Below are 14,932 nucleotides of genomic sequence, written 5' to 3'. Positions count from 1 at the left end.
CTTTTTCTTATTTTTCCTCCACAAGCAGCAACCATCAACACATCGCGTTCATGGCATTTTCCCCTTTGCCTTATAGACCACTGCTCTCTCATCAGACATACCACCCACATCCTCTTAACAATCACTGTCTTTACTTCACATTTGCACTTTTAAATATCTTTACACTGATAACTAACCCACCCCCTTAAAAATGGGAGGAAAAAGAAAGGGAGGGAAAAGAAAAAAGAAATAAAAAAAGAAAGAGGGGGGAAAAAGCACAAGCATTTTTAAAGTTTGTGTTCTCAGGTAGCCACAAATTAATGGTAATTTATAAGCATAAGGAATGACACTTTAGCCATCAACACTAGAGAATAAAGGTAGCTTTGAATGCAGACAAAGGGGAAAGACACCCCACAAAATCCATAAATACATGTTAAGTCATTCACCAATTGATTCACCAAGGATTAAATTTGACTAAGTGAAACCAACCCTGCTGCAAAAGACCAGAACAACATTCTGGTGCATCACTCCAGTCCCACTCAAACTTTTAACTGGATCCTGACCTAAAACATGTGGATAGTTGGCTGTTGCAGCCCTTGAACCCTGACAGCAGGGCCAGGAGGGAACTTGAGTGGTGCACAGGATTTTGCCCTGCTTTGCACATGGGGTGAATTTCAGCTGTAACATATTATGACTGCACCGTGAAACATATAATACTAGCAGCTTGTGAACCCTGACATGGAGGGCTTGACTGTAATCCAAGATATGTGGTCACACATCACCCCATCAACTGGAGAAATTCACCACTGGGTATACATGGAGGAGCACCATATTACCAGATTTTTTTTCTGGCGACCTTTTGTGGTATTATCTGCTGGGTCCAGCTAGACTCAAGCCCAGAGCTCTGCTTTTATATGCATAAAGTGAGGAACTCACACTTGGGTCTGCAAGGCACTCAGCGCTCTGGGCCGAGTTCAGCAAAGCATTGTATTGGTGGGAGAAGGGGGAAAAAAAGGACTGGGCTTCCACTGAAGTCCCCAGCAATCTGCTCAGGTATTTGGAGTTAGAGATGCACGTGAAGGCTTTGCTGGACTCGGTCTGCAAAGCGAAGCACCTTCCAAAGCCGAGCCCTTGATGCAAATGCAAAGTCGCTTCAGTACTAGACAAAATTAAGTAAACGCTGTTTGACATTATGATTGACATATTCAATCGAATCTCCCCTGAGAAAAAAAAAAAAAAAGCTGTTGGTATTCCCTCATTTCATGGCTTTCGTCTCCATGGGCAGTAAAAGAAAAACTCTGCAAAATTTTCCTCCAACAAATACATGTTGAAACCCTGGGCACTTGTTTTCTACGCTTTTTTTATTTTTTTATTTTTTCCTTTCAAGTACACCGGGTGAAACTGTAAACCTGAGTTTGTGTGTGCAAACCTATATCTTGTAAACTGCAACGTGAAAACTTCACTCCGAGCACCGATATAGGGAAAGATAGGACAGAAACACTTTTAAAACACGGATGCTAGTATTATAGTGTACGTACTGTACACGTGTGTGTCACAGTGGACGACCTACGCTGGTACCTGCACTGTCCTGCAGTCCCAAGTACTGTTTCATTTAACACTGATACTCTAGTCACAACAGATTTATCAGTCAAGAAAACGGGGAGGAAGCATTCATTTCCTTTAAGAGGCACTCAGCTTGAACCCCAGTAGGAAGTTAAAGCTCGTAACTGTAGACTGTACAACCGAGGAGCACAGGGATTAAGCCTACACGTTATACACTCTAGCTGGGCATGCCAAGCTCTTTAAAAAGGGTTAGAATAGTATTTTTTCACTGGATTTCCACAATGATGAAGATAAATGAGAAGATATATGAGAAATCACTCACTATCTGTACACTTGCAGTGCATTTCATCCTGAGGGCAATTTCAGTTTGTGCCTGTGAATAAATAAATGGCATTGAAATACAATCTCACACATATGGTTAAGACAGTTCTAGCTGAGTTTTCTGTATCTTGAGAGTTACTCAGGAAAATGAAAACTTGGGGCTTATTTTAAAAATGGAAAACACTGAAACTTCCTTAGCATCAGGAAACCTCAAAAACAGGTGGAGGAAAATTCTGCCTGTGGGCAAATGCATAAGTATAGACTTCTGGGTTTTGCATTTAGACTTTAAAACTACAATCTATTACCTCAGGGAAGCTTTATGTTTAATAATAAAGGCTTGCTCATACATTTATTTGCTTCCCAAAGTGCTTCACTGAACTGACATTTTGGGCAGGGAGCCAGACTATTGTAGTTTAGTTTTACTATCATGATAACAATTGTCTTTTGCTGAGACAAACTAGTTGCTGGTGACAAAACAATCAGTTTGAGTTCAACATATATATCACTGCATTTTGAGTAATCTTATTTTATATGTTCTTGTTCAAAAGATAAATATTTTCCTAGCAAGTACAGATAGTGTAATTGTAGCCCTCAGATAAACCTGTCAAACAACAGCTAAAGAAACAGCTATGTCCTATTGGGGCTGTAACATTGAAAAATTCCTGTCCTGGGGAAATGGCTAGGATTATGTTTTTAGCAATGTTGCAATTTAAGGAAGAATAGGCTGCAGTCTTAAAGAAAAATAAATGCTGTCCTCTCCTTTAGAACCAGGATTTTAAAATATTACATTCAATTTCTGGTTTCCCAGCATTTAAACACTGTCATAATTAAGGCAACTTGTGATGTTCAACACAGTACAGAGGAGCAAACAAAAAACAAAAGCAATCAAATGTTTTTCCTGACATTTACACAATTTGTTTTGAACCATGCCAAAAAATAAACACGAAAGAAAATTTTACCTTTACAGCTCTCTCAGTTTGCAATTCCAAGTGAGGAGTACAGAGTACAAAAACCCATCTGATCACAAATTGTCACCAAAACCTATAGAGAGGACTCTCATTACTGCAATGGGACAGAGCTGAGGGCTTTAATTTTTTTTCTTTTAAAGAGCTGCAGGGCCGCACTGGATCATCACAACACATTTGAGGGACCTGAAAGAATCTGTGCATCGATCCACACCAAAACACTGTTGCTTTACACCCTGTATAAACAGCTGTGGTGGCACTACTACCACTAGCTACCAGCACAGAGGCGATGCCTAAAGCCTGCAAATTGGCTTCAATTAAAAAAACAACTTTGCACAAAATAATGCAGTCATTTAGTGTTGCTCACATAATTAAATGCAGGCATACTCCAAAACTGGGGGGTATTTAGGAGAAAACAAGAAACTTACACACTTGGTTCATATGATGAAGCAAAAAAAATTGAGAAAACTGTAGAAGCAGTTTTTAGGATGAATGTTTAAGAGGTACGAAGAGTATTTTAAATTAAAGAAGCGTAATTCTTCTTCCTTATCCCTGTGAAAAAAACCCAAAGAAAAACAGAAAAGCATCATTAATATAAAGTGGACTTTTAGAGAGATGCCACAAACATCTGAACAATCTTTACTCCTCTAAAGAAGTGAATAATATCTTCTTTGGTGTCAACACCATTCCTGCTACTCATTCCCTAAGCTACTGCCAAGAATCAGAGAATAGCACTCAACTTTTTACACTGTCAGTGGTCAGACACCCTTATTTTTCTAGCAGAATGCATCCTTGCTGCCCAAGGTGTGCAACATGTGGTGCCTCACAACGCCACAGTTCCTCATGGACTGCTACTGAGGAACCCCATGAGCGTAGGTGGAAAGAGGGCGAATGTGATCTATCCAGGATTTAAATGATCCATCTGCTCAGTTAAAGACCTGGGCACTTTACTTACCAGCACAGCATCGAGCATGGCATACAGAAGCAAAAGGGCAACAACCCACAACCAGTGTGTGGGGTTTTGTGGAGTTAAGACTTAAATGCTGGCTCAGGAAATCATCCTGGTCGAGAAGAGCCATTGAGCTCAACATTAACTTTTACTGGTGTCAAGGTTAAGCACTATTTAAACGTTTCCTAAGTAGCTATGGTTTTGAACACAAGCTCATGCTTATTTCCATTCATAATCTGATTTACTAGATCAAATTTTGAAGCCTTTTTGGTTCTTGGAATATTCCTGTACTTCCCACTAAAATTAGATAAATGCTTTACTAAATTCTCAGCAAAGGCATCAGCGTAAGTAAATCCTATGTACTGCATATTTTCTTGTAAGTTGACGTTTTGATTTGATAATGTAGAACACACATTCTGCCGAACAGGGAACAACTAAAACAAAGTTTTAAAAACATCAATTGATGAACCTTTAAAAATCATTCATATATGCTATCCAAACAGAATTAAATTTTAAAGGCAGGCATAGATTGTCTGATGGTAGTTAGGAAGAAAACACAACTGGTAAGTATACTTGTATGCATATTCCTGTAAGGTGGTTATGCACGTTTGAATGGAACGACGAAAATTGCCCTTCTAATATTGGCACTACAATGTACTACAGTTGCTTTCTACTTTGCTACCTGTTATTTTCTCGTTTATTTACCTAACACAAGGCAGAAACTCTACAGTGTATAATGTGAGAATAGATACTAAAGTTATAACTACATTTTCAGTCACCCAGGCTGGGCATGCGCTCCCATCAGGCAGTCTGCACACCACGGGATGGTGCTGTCTAGGTTTGGATGCAAGCAGATTGGCCAGTTTACTTGCACTGAAAATTAGCATAATTTCTCCCCTAGATGAAGAAAGAAGTGCAGCAAGAAAGTACTATGTTGCTAAAGCTCCCCAACTACTGTGAGTGAAGAAGAGGGGGAAGAAAAATGACCTTACAATATCTCTGAGAAACGTGCACGTATTCTCTAATATTTGCCATATATAAACTATGAAAGAATAGCTCAGAAATGGCTCCTTGGATTTCGCCAGAATACAATTTGATGGGATCGATTTTATCCCATTGACTATGCAGAAAAGAACACCAGATAAAGAAAGAAGTCCTGGAAGAGCAGCAGATGTGCAGGACTCGGTGCCAACATCGCCACAGGCATCACATCACCACCAAAGCTACAAGTCACCCTGGTCTTCAAAAGGTGTCAGAGATCAAGATGGAGAAGTCCAGTGGTACAGTTTGTGAGTGAAGATGAGAAAAAATAGGGCAAAGAAGGGAAGAAGATAGTATGTGCAGTGCAGAAAGAACACAAGAGTGGAAAGAAAGCATTCATTCAGCTTATTTTGGCCAGTAAAGAAAAGGGACCTGAAAGGACAGTGCTTTATTCAGCTCTCACTGATGAAATCTGCCTGGTCTAAAATCTGTTTTAGGATCTGCACAGCACTGCTGCAATCAAAAAAGCCTGTTCTGATGTGAAAGCAACTGGAATGAAAAAAATGATCAACAGTTCACACTCTGATTCATATGAAATTATACTGCTCTTCTTGTTAGGGCAAAAACACTACCCCAAGCAAACAATTGGTTTTAATTAGGAAGGGAACAACAAAAGAGATAGAGGAAAACAATGGAAAACAAAAGAAAAAGCAGATAATAGAGGAGAAAAGAGGAAGAATTATCCACATGGACACAGAAGTTATGTAGGTGAATGAAAATAATGAGAAGAAGGCTATAGATGCAATTCCCCTCTGGCATATACCCTGTAATTTTCCACTGAGAATTACATGAATAACTGAAGTCTACTGCCAAGTTAGATGTGTCTTGCAGCACACAATTAAAGTTATTTGTTTTATTGACTTTCAGAACAGGTCAAGGAAAAAAAAACTGTACACCTTATCCATCATACTCCAGCAGGACACCTACCTCAGCAGGTGTGAGACAGCCTGGAGGGGGGTATCCCTGTCTGTATTAGACAACATGCACCATGGCATGTTAAAAGATTAAAAGAATGGTAAAACCAGCTTAAAGTCTTCATAGTGCTGAATGACTTTCTGTAATGAGTACACAAGTTTGTGCATCACCAGTCTTTTGGGGCAGCTTTCACACCTGTGTTGCAATGGTAGAGCTCTGATGAACACAATTAAGGAGAATATTGATGCAGTTATTAACTTCACCACTGAGAAACAGCAATTTGCCAAGAGCATGACCCACCTCACCAGGTACAGGTACAGTAGGCAAGCTGGCTACACAACACGGCAGGATAACCCCCTGGGAATCGAGGGGCAGGTCACACCAGGAAATATGTTGGGTTTCACTTTTAAAGAGTGATACAAGAAAAAAGTTAGAGGTTTTTGTTTAAATAGCTGCTGTTAGAAATATAGGTACTGTATACCACACCTTTTCAAAAACATCAAGCCTCTAATTGAAATCTTACAAATTCCTTCTGCTGGCAGTCTCAACTCAGCCTATAGACCAAATGGAAAAAAAAAATCAATTACTTTTTGCCATTTTCTTTAGATACTCTATGGAGACTTTACTGACAAGATGAACTCGAGTAGAGCAGCAGAGCTCAAGTTAAATTAGCACTTTGCCTATCCTGAGTGATCCATAATGGCCAACGAAAACAACTTCATTTATAGCCAAGATATAAGAATGGAACTTTCAAGATAAAATATTTACAACCAGAGAAAAAGTAAGTTTATAAATCATGTCAGTAAGGTTTCATTCAACAAATAATCTACTATGCAGTAGTAGATGATGCAAATTAAAAGAACTGTTAAAACAGAAAAGATAACCTAAGTGCTGGAAGAAACCCTCAAGTATCCAACTGGACAAAGCTTGACATAAACTGGTGACAAACTCTGACTCTCTGTTGCTGCTCTTTCTCTTTGCTTTTTCATATACACCAAAAACCAGCTCTGTGAGTCTTCTGGTAAGCCACATAAGATTTTGGTAGCTCTGCCCAATACTGCACTTGATAAAGATGAGCCATGCATTCTAATGCAAGAGGAAAAAGATCCTGAAGGCACTTGTGTAATATTTCAGGTCTTTTGAAATGAAATGTCATTCCAAGACATCCTGGACCATCCAGCACCATGGTTTCAATGCATGCTATATGCCCAGTCCCACGCCCTCCTCGTTGCTGCAGGACAGGTACTCAGTGCCCCTGCACGTGCATCCCTGAATTTGAAGGCTGGCCCTGGGTTACAGCCCTGGATAACTGGACACTGTTAGGACTGTGGCAGGCCAAGCTCAGAGTAGCTGTGCAAAACTGTGCTTAGCAGCAGTGCCTGTGGGCTGTTCTGGAGCTCTCCTGCAGCATAGGCCCCTGCCAGCAGCTCCGTGGCTCTGGGAGAGCAAACCAGGGTCCACCCCATGCATCCCGCTCCCTCATCCCCCCAACAAGAAGGATCTGAAATAAGGGTTTGCTTCCATCAGACCCCTCTTCCACTCTTCTTGAGGTGGGGGAGAAACAGGGGGTCAGGGCAAAGCGAGAGGTGCTCACCTCCCCTTGGGAGGAAGAGGCAAGAGGTGAGAGAAGGAGAGGATGTGTTGCCAAGGTGGAGGGACTGTTTCATGGCTTGGAAGACGGTTCCAGAGGAGATGCCCAAACACACTTCCCCAGGAGCAAGGGGAGGTGCCTTGGCCCCGAGGCTGCACAAATACAGGCTGTGTGACAAGCAGCTCTGGTGTGCTTCTCCTGAAACTGCCTCCGGGCCAAAAGAAAAAGATGATATTTACTGCTGCAAGGTGTGTCTAACCTTTGTGTTTCTATCTTATGCCTATATTTTAAGCCCTGGTGAGGGCCCGTCAGTGGACCCTCATCTCCTTGAGAAGCTGTGGCACAGCTGTCATTTGGCAATTAGCCCGGTCTGCCCTTACCATCACTGGTGGCTGCCGTGCCCGACAGCCAGCCCCTCTCACCTGCGCCCCTCACCGGTGCTCTACCACAAAGCGCATGGTGGTGCCGTCGAAGGAGGGCGGCGCGACGATCCTGGGGCCGGTGGCCGGCGCTGTGATGCTGATGACCGGCTTCGCCTCGGCTGCGCCGTGTTGTGGCGGCGGCGGGCCTTTGCTGGTAGCCACGTAGTAGGGACTCTCGGCAAAAGCTGCCTCTGCTGCTGCTGGGCTGCCAGGCTCTGCCGGAGCGCTGGCATCGCTGCCCGAGTGGGACAGCGGGCGCTGCAGAGCGCCGGCAGGCAGCACGGTGGCGGCGGGCAAGAGCCCGGGGTAGAGCATGTACGTGGCGCCGTAGGCACCGGCACTGAGGGCCAGGGGCGAGAGGGGCAGCGGGACAGGGGCGACGGCCGGCTGCTGGGGCACCGGCACCTCCAAGTACTGCCCGGTCTCCGGGTCGAAGAGGCGCCGCTTGAGAGGCTGCTGCACCGGCGTGTCCACCAGGTAGTACTGCCCGGTGCTCACGTCCAGCAGCACCTTGCGCTGCGTTTGCGGGAAGGGCTCGGCCGCTGCGGCCGCGGCGGACACGGAGGGCGAGAAGCAGAGCAGCGACGGGGCGGCGCCGGGCAGGGCGGCGAAAGGCAGAGGCGGGCGGTACAGGGCGGCGGGCGGACCCTCGGCGGGCGGCGGGGCGGTGGTGGGGGCTCCTCGGCGGGCGGGGTCCGGGCGGGGGTCGGGGGCTGCCGGGGGGCTTGTCGGTGCCGAAGGGCTGCAGGCTGCACATCGCCGCTGCCGCCGCCGCCGCCGACACCGGGCTGGGGCGGACGCCGCCGCCCGCCGCCGACACCGGCACTGGGGAGGGCGGGGAGCCGGGCTCGGTGGGCGCCTTCAGCGGCAGGGCCAGGTAGTTCCCGCAGTCCGGGCCCCGCTCCGCGTCGCCGGTGCCCCCGGGCAGGCGGGGCGAGCGCGGCGGCGCCTGGCTTGCCGCGGAGGGGAGCTTGCCCGGCCCTGGGGCTCCTGCTCCTCCGGCTCCGCGGAGGGTGAGGAGGGCGCGGGGAGCGGCGGGGGGCTCGGCGCGGGGGGGCGGAGGGCCGCGCTGCCGCTGCCGGGCCAGGCTCTCAAAGGCGGCCGCCTTGGCCGAGACCTTGTCGGCCGTGTTGTTGGAGGGGCGGCGGGGCAGCCGCTCGCTGCCCGGTCCCTTGTTCGACGGCTCCTCCGCCTTATCCGCCGGCGGCGGCGCGGGGGGAGCGACAGCGGCGGGCCGGGACCCGGCGCCCCGCTCCTGGCTGGCGATGAGGGAGAGGACGTGGCTGTCGGTGATGGGCAGGGGGTCGCTTTTGCGCTTCCACTCGCGTTTGTTGAAGCTATACAGCTCCTCCATGCTCCTCACCGCCGCCGTCAGCTTCTCCAACGCGTTTTGCACGGGCGCCGCCTTGCTCTCCTCCCGCGTGTCCTCCTCCGACCCCCGGCCCCTCTCGGCGGGCGGCGGCGGGGGCTGGTGCCGCCAGGGCGCGGAGGATTTAGAGACGATCTTCAGCACGGCCGGCTGGCGAGCATCGCTCTTGTTGGGGGCGATGGTGGCCACCGGCAGCCTGCCCGAGGTGCGGTGCACCAGGACGGTGCCTTCCGCGGGGCAGGCCGGAGCCTTGCTCGCCGCCTTGGCCCCCGCCTCGGTGGGCTTGGTGCCAGCGTGGCCGACCGCCTGGCAGGTGATGACCACAGGGGAGAGGGACCGGGGGACACCGGCGATGACCAGTTGCTGCCGGGACTTCTGCTCCGGGCCGCTTTGCTCGGAGGCGCCGCTGCCCTTGTCGCTGCTGTTATCCCCCGAGTCAGCGCTGTAGGAGCTTTTGATGAGCTTCCGCACGTCCCGCACCTGGTGGAGGATCCCCTGGGCTCTGTACTTGCTGTCCCTCACGTCGCGCACCAGGAACTGCGGCACCTTGTCGTGGCCGTCGCCGGCCTTGAGCGGCTTGATGTGCTGCCCCCTGCCCTCCTCCAGCGGCCGGCCTGCGATCTGCGGCGTCAGCAGCTGGGCGATGCTGAAGGCTGCGTCCCTGGGCTGCTGCACACTGCCCAGGCTGATCTTGATCTCGGGGGGTTTGGGTTTGGCGGCGGGGGACGAGGTGGTGGTGGCGGTGGGTGAAGTGGTGGCGACGGCGGGCGAAGTGGTGGTGGCGGCGGCGGCGGAGCACTTGGTTGCCCGCTTGCCGGGCTCCTTCTCCCGGGGGGTATGCTGAATCGCGGGGACGAACAGACGGGACATCTTGGTGGACTTGCCGGCGGAGATCTCGCCCAAGTCGGCCCGCCAGTCCTGCTTGTGCGGGAGCTTCAGCTTGCCGACGGGCGCCCTCTCCTCCTTCCTTTCCGCCTCCCGCTCCTTCCAGGACCTGAAGGCGCTGTTCTGGCTGCGGAGGAAGGTGGCCTTGATGGCCTCCGAGGCGCTGCGCTTCACCTCGCACAGTTCATCCGCCAGCGCCCGATCCAGGCTGCGGTTCCCCTCGCGGGGCGGTGATGCCTTGGAGGCCGGCGGTCGGCCACCGCCGCCCTCACCCGCATCCTCCGCCGCCGCCGCCGCCGCGGTGCAGTCCGAGCCGCCCTCCGAGTGCCGGGAGCTCTGCCGCTGCACGCCACCCTCCCGCTGCCGCTCCCGGCCGGCGCCGCCGGCGGGCTCCGGCTCCCGGCCGGCTCCCGGCCCGGTGTAGGAGGTGTCGGTGATCTCGCCCCGCTCCATCTTGAACTCGTGCTCCAGCTGCATCTTCTTGGAGATGACGTTTTTGAGGAGGCTGGAGGCGAACTTGGACTTCTTGATGGATCCCTTCCCGCCGCTCTCCGCCGCCGGCGGTTCCCGGCCTCGGCGGCATCGCCGAGGTCCAGCAGGGTCACCACCCGGGAGCCCGCTCGCAGCCGCCGCGGCGACTCGACGTGGGCGATCTCCCCGTCGAGCTTGCTGACCACGAACTCGAGGGCTTTGGTCTGCGAGCGGCCGGAGCGCAGCAAACTGGGCTCGGCTCTCGGTCCCAGACTGCCACACTTGAGGTCCAGGTAGGTGGACCAGCGGTTGATGCCCAGGGCATTGTCGGGCAGGGAGGCAGAGGAGGCGCGGGAGCCGGGGCGCAGGGTGTCGAAATAGGGGTACGCCAGGCTGCGGAAAGCCCTGGCCGTAAGGTTTCGCACCTCTTTGTCGGCATCGTCCAGCTCGCTGACGGCGCTGGAGGCGCCGCTCGAGTGCTCCCCTGCCCTGGCGGCCCCGCACCGGGTCTGCAGCCGCGCGGGGACCGCGATGAACTTTTTCGCGTGGTCGCGGACCGCGTCCTGTTTTAAACTCGCATTGCGGTCGGGAGCCGCGGCGACACGGAGGCTCATGTCGCCTTCATGCTTGGCAGCGTAAACAGTGTTTTGCTTTCCACGCACGTTGCTAGACTCATTTATAGCCCGGGAAGCGGCTTTGATTGATAGGAGAAGCTGGGCTGCCGGGCTCCCGCCGGGGCGGCCGGGCTGCTTGGACCGGCTTTCCCCCGAGCTGGCGCGCTTGTCCCCACCGGGGGTGTCGTGTTCGGAGGTAAGGCTGACGATCTCGGTGCTGCTGGTGTTGTCGATGCTGTCCGTCTGGTTGTTGGGGTCGCTGGTGGTCGTGCTGAGGTAGCAGCTATTCTCCTCCTCCTCCGTCAGCGTGTCCCCCGGGGTCTCGTCGCTCCCGAAGGAGGCGTAGTCGACGAAGGAGTAAATCACGTTGTTATCCTCGAAGTCCCAGCGGGCGGCCAGCCCCGCGTCGAAGTCCATGTCGTGGTCCACCTCGCTCAGCTGGATCTCCTGCGTGCTGATATAGTGCGCCTCGTCGCGGCCGCCGCCGGGGGGGGTGCCCGGGGGAGGTCCGGGTGGGGTCGCCTTGCGCCCCGCGACCTCGTCCTCCTCCTCGCTTTCGTATCCGAAGGAGGACGAGGAGGTTTTGCCCTCCGTTGACACCGGGTCGCCCATTGCCAGAAAGCCGTCCGCCTTCGTCACCGGCGAAGGGCAGGAGGAGGAGGAGGACTCCGGGCAGCCCCCCGGCTCCGGCGGCCCGCCGCTCCCTGACGCTCCCCTGGAGCCGGGGCCGGGGCCGGTGTTAGCTCCGCATCCCGCCGCCGCCGCCTCCGCCGGGGAAGGCGGTCGATCCCGCCCGCTGTCCGAGGATGCTGGCCCCGTCGCCTTCGCCGGGGATCCACCTCTCGCCGAGCCGCCATCCTCAGTGCCGCCGGCTCCGCTATCCGGTGCGGGGCCGGCCGCTCGCTCCGCGCCGCCGGCCGGGGCCAGCTCGGAGCTCTGGTGGTTCTCCTCCGGCCCCCGCGGCGAGCCGCGGATCTCCACGTACGCCGCCTCCTTCCCTTCCTCGATGGCCTCCTCCGGGCTGGGCTTCGGGCTCGGGCTCGGCTTTGGGCTTGGGCTCGGGCTCGGAGCCCGTCCCGCCGCCGCGACCTCAGGGCCGGCTCGGGGGCTGGCGGGCTGCTGGCCGGGCGCGTCCATGCCGGGGCCGTCGGGGCGCGGCAGTGGCCCGAGGGGGCGGGCAGGCACGTGCCGGCGGGGACGGGGGGGCAGCGGGCCGCCCACCCCCTGCCCTGCCCTGCCCTCCCCTCCCCTTTCCTCCCCTCCTCCGCCCGGCGCGTCGGCTCCCGGGCCGGGCGGACATCGCCGCCGGGGGGCGGAGGGGTCGGGCCGGGCTGGCCTCCCTCCTCCCCCGCAGCTCCGAGGGACACTTCTTGGTCACCGCAGGAGGGTGGCCCTGCGTATCCCGGGACGGGCCCAGATCGCTCCCGGTTTTTCGGCTTCACTTGGCCAGCCCCAGGCTCCGACTATACATAGAGCCAGCGCCGTTAGGACGGATGAACAAAATCTTATTTTAAACGTCTGTGTTTGCCGGAATAAAGGCGCCCGGACATCCCTTTTGGAAGGGGAGAGCTGCCCGTGCCTCTAGAGATGCTGCCGCTGCCCGGCTTCCCCGGGAGCCAGCGGCACCGGCTGGAAGAGACAGCTCCCAGGACACCGGCTTGCAGCAGGCTCGTCTACAGCAAGTGCACCCTCGTCCCACACGCAGCAGTGGCTAAACAGCTTTTATCTTCCTGCACCCTGTGTCCCCACTCGCAGGAGGTGTGTTTCAGAGGGACACCCCACGGATGCCGGTCTGGTCCTGCACCTTCACAGTAGTCCAGAGAGCCACCGGTCAGGGGACCCAAGCTGCCTTTTTCCAAGAAATTCAGGTTTAGACATAACCAGCACTTAAGACCTATTAATAGGCATTTCTATGGCATGCCTGACCTTTGGTGGCTGAGAGCTTTCCTGAGCGGTCCTCAAGATGACACACCAAAAATCACTCCAGCACCGTGGAGGGAAAAGGCAAGCTGTTAAGCACCGAGGAGAAATGAAGGAAAGCAAGCAAGTAATGTATACCTGAGCAGCCCTCAGGTATGCAATGAAGATAATGTCCTAAATTTACAGCTTAAAAAACAAGCACCTGAATGCTTGGCTGAGCAAGTTGTCATTTTGCTGGTAACATTGAAGTGAGTTAGGGGAGGGTTGTGGAAATCCCTAAAGCAAGTACCAGGATCCATGACCCTATGGCTGCATGCGCTGGCATGGCGTGCAGCTCTGCCAGGAATGCCACAGGGACACAGGGACCAAGAGTCAGAGCAGATGCCATCCCTGACCTTTTCCCAGAACTATGTTAAAACAAGGGTTTCCCAGTCCTTCCAGTTCCTCATTCTACGTCATAGCCAGGATGCTCTGCTGCCATCCTCCCCATGGGGCTGCATTGTTCCTGCTGTCTCCAGGAAAAGTGAGCTCCCTCCTTTACTGAAGCCAACAGAGTCTTGTGCAGGTCCCTGCAGCAATGGCAGGTTCATATCTTGTTTCAGATAAGGGTCTCTGCTGCATGGAGGAAAACAAGTGAGGTGGCACCAGTTTTTAGTACCCTACATAGAGACATGGTAGTTTATTAGGCTCCAGATTGTTGGCATGGAAAATATTACTGAAGCACGAGGTGATATTTTAACAGACATGTTCTCCAAACTCAGAAAGTTTGGAATAAGTCAGGTCACGTGCAGCGAGGCTCTTCACATGCAGCAGGGATAACTGATTCCCATCCTTGCTGAGGCTGTCCTGCCTCCAGTGTGCTGTTAATGAGAAGCTGGGCAGCAGCTGTCAGGAGTACTAGGCTTACCCAGCCTTAGTCTTAGCTCAGGTTTATGTAGCTTCAACTCCCCTTGTTCACACGACTGCAGTTCTCCACAGAGCTGTCGCAAATGGCATCATCATCCCCAGCTTCATTGGGTTTTGTGTCCCATCCACACACATTTTAGATTTGCCCCTCTGTCCCAAGCACCCACAACAAAAACATGACATAACTAGAGAAAGACTCTATTTTGGCATATTATTAAAGAGACACCTTGGTTTTAATTAATGATGGGACAAAAGTAGATCCTTGAATACATTCCTTTCCAAATGTTTGGGGTGCAGAGGAACACTGTGTTTTAAACCCCAATCATTCATTGTACTTGGGTGAGCCCTGGCAGCTGTAGCAGCCCTTCTGCTCTGCCTCTGCCTTCTACAGATGCCTCCTCTCAAGCAAGGTCTCCACCCTGTGTTCTCAGTGGCCCCACCCCCTGATCCCCCAAACCAAGGTCTCAGGTGTCAGTGTCTCACACCTTACTCTGCTCTCCTGCATTAAGACTACACAATGAATCAGGTCTGTGCTCCCAAAACCTGCACAGTTAAAAGCGGTGGTGGTTTTTTGAGTTGTAACAGTTGTTCATATACTCCTGCCAAGATCCCCAGACAAGATCCCCACCAACACGAGCATCGAAACTTGACTCTTTATTCATCTATTTTTACAGTCTACTTTCCAGCTATGTTTCAGAGATGGTTTTTTTTGCTATTTTACTTTGGTAATATCTTGAACTTAATCTACTCAATCTTACAAAACCAGACAATGACTCTCACAACTGAGGCAGAGACCATAATGGGGCACTCATACGTGTATGTTTATAAAATATTTGTGTCTCCAGCACAGGGAATTTATGCCCCTGATGACAAAAATACATACATAAAATCCACACCTGTTCTTCTCCACTTTCAGTTATGGCTAGCCCTGGAGGCCTGCATGCCTTAGGCAGTCAGATCAGGGTATTTCCCGTGGCACTAAGACATTGCCACAGTGTACAGAGCCACACAAATCCTAATG

General features: G+C 52.3%; 1 protein-coding gene across 1 annotated transcript; it reads right to left on the bottom strand.

Moving 5' to 3' along the window:
- Positions 1 to 7,755: 7,755 nt before the first annotated feature.
- CUNH4orf54 (chromosome unknown C4orf54 homolog) lies at positions 7,756 to 12,222 on the bottom strand. The gene is given in 3 exon segments (XM_050338796.1): positions 7,756 to 8,455; positions 8,457 to 10,617; positions 10,620 to 12,222. Coding segments are annotated over 3 exon segments (4,464 nt in total).
- Positions 12,223 to 14,932: the final 2,710 nt, after the last annotated feature.

The sequence above is a fragment of the Myiozetetes cayanensis genome, unplaced genomic scaffold, assembly GCF_022539395.1.
Source record: "Myiozetetes cayanensis isolate MyiCay16 unplaced genomic scaffold, myiCay2020 scf7, whole genome shotgun sequence".
Lineage (NCBI taxonomy): Eukaryota > Metazoa > Chordata > Aves > Passeriformes > Tyrannidae > Myiozetetes > Myiozetetes cayanensis.
Note: the sequence above shows the minus strand (reverse complement) of the source record. Positions and strands in the feature narration are given on the sequence as shown.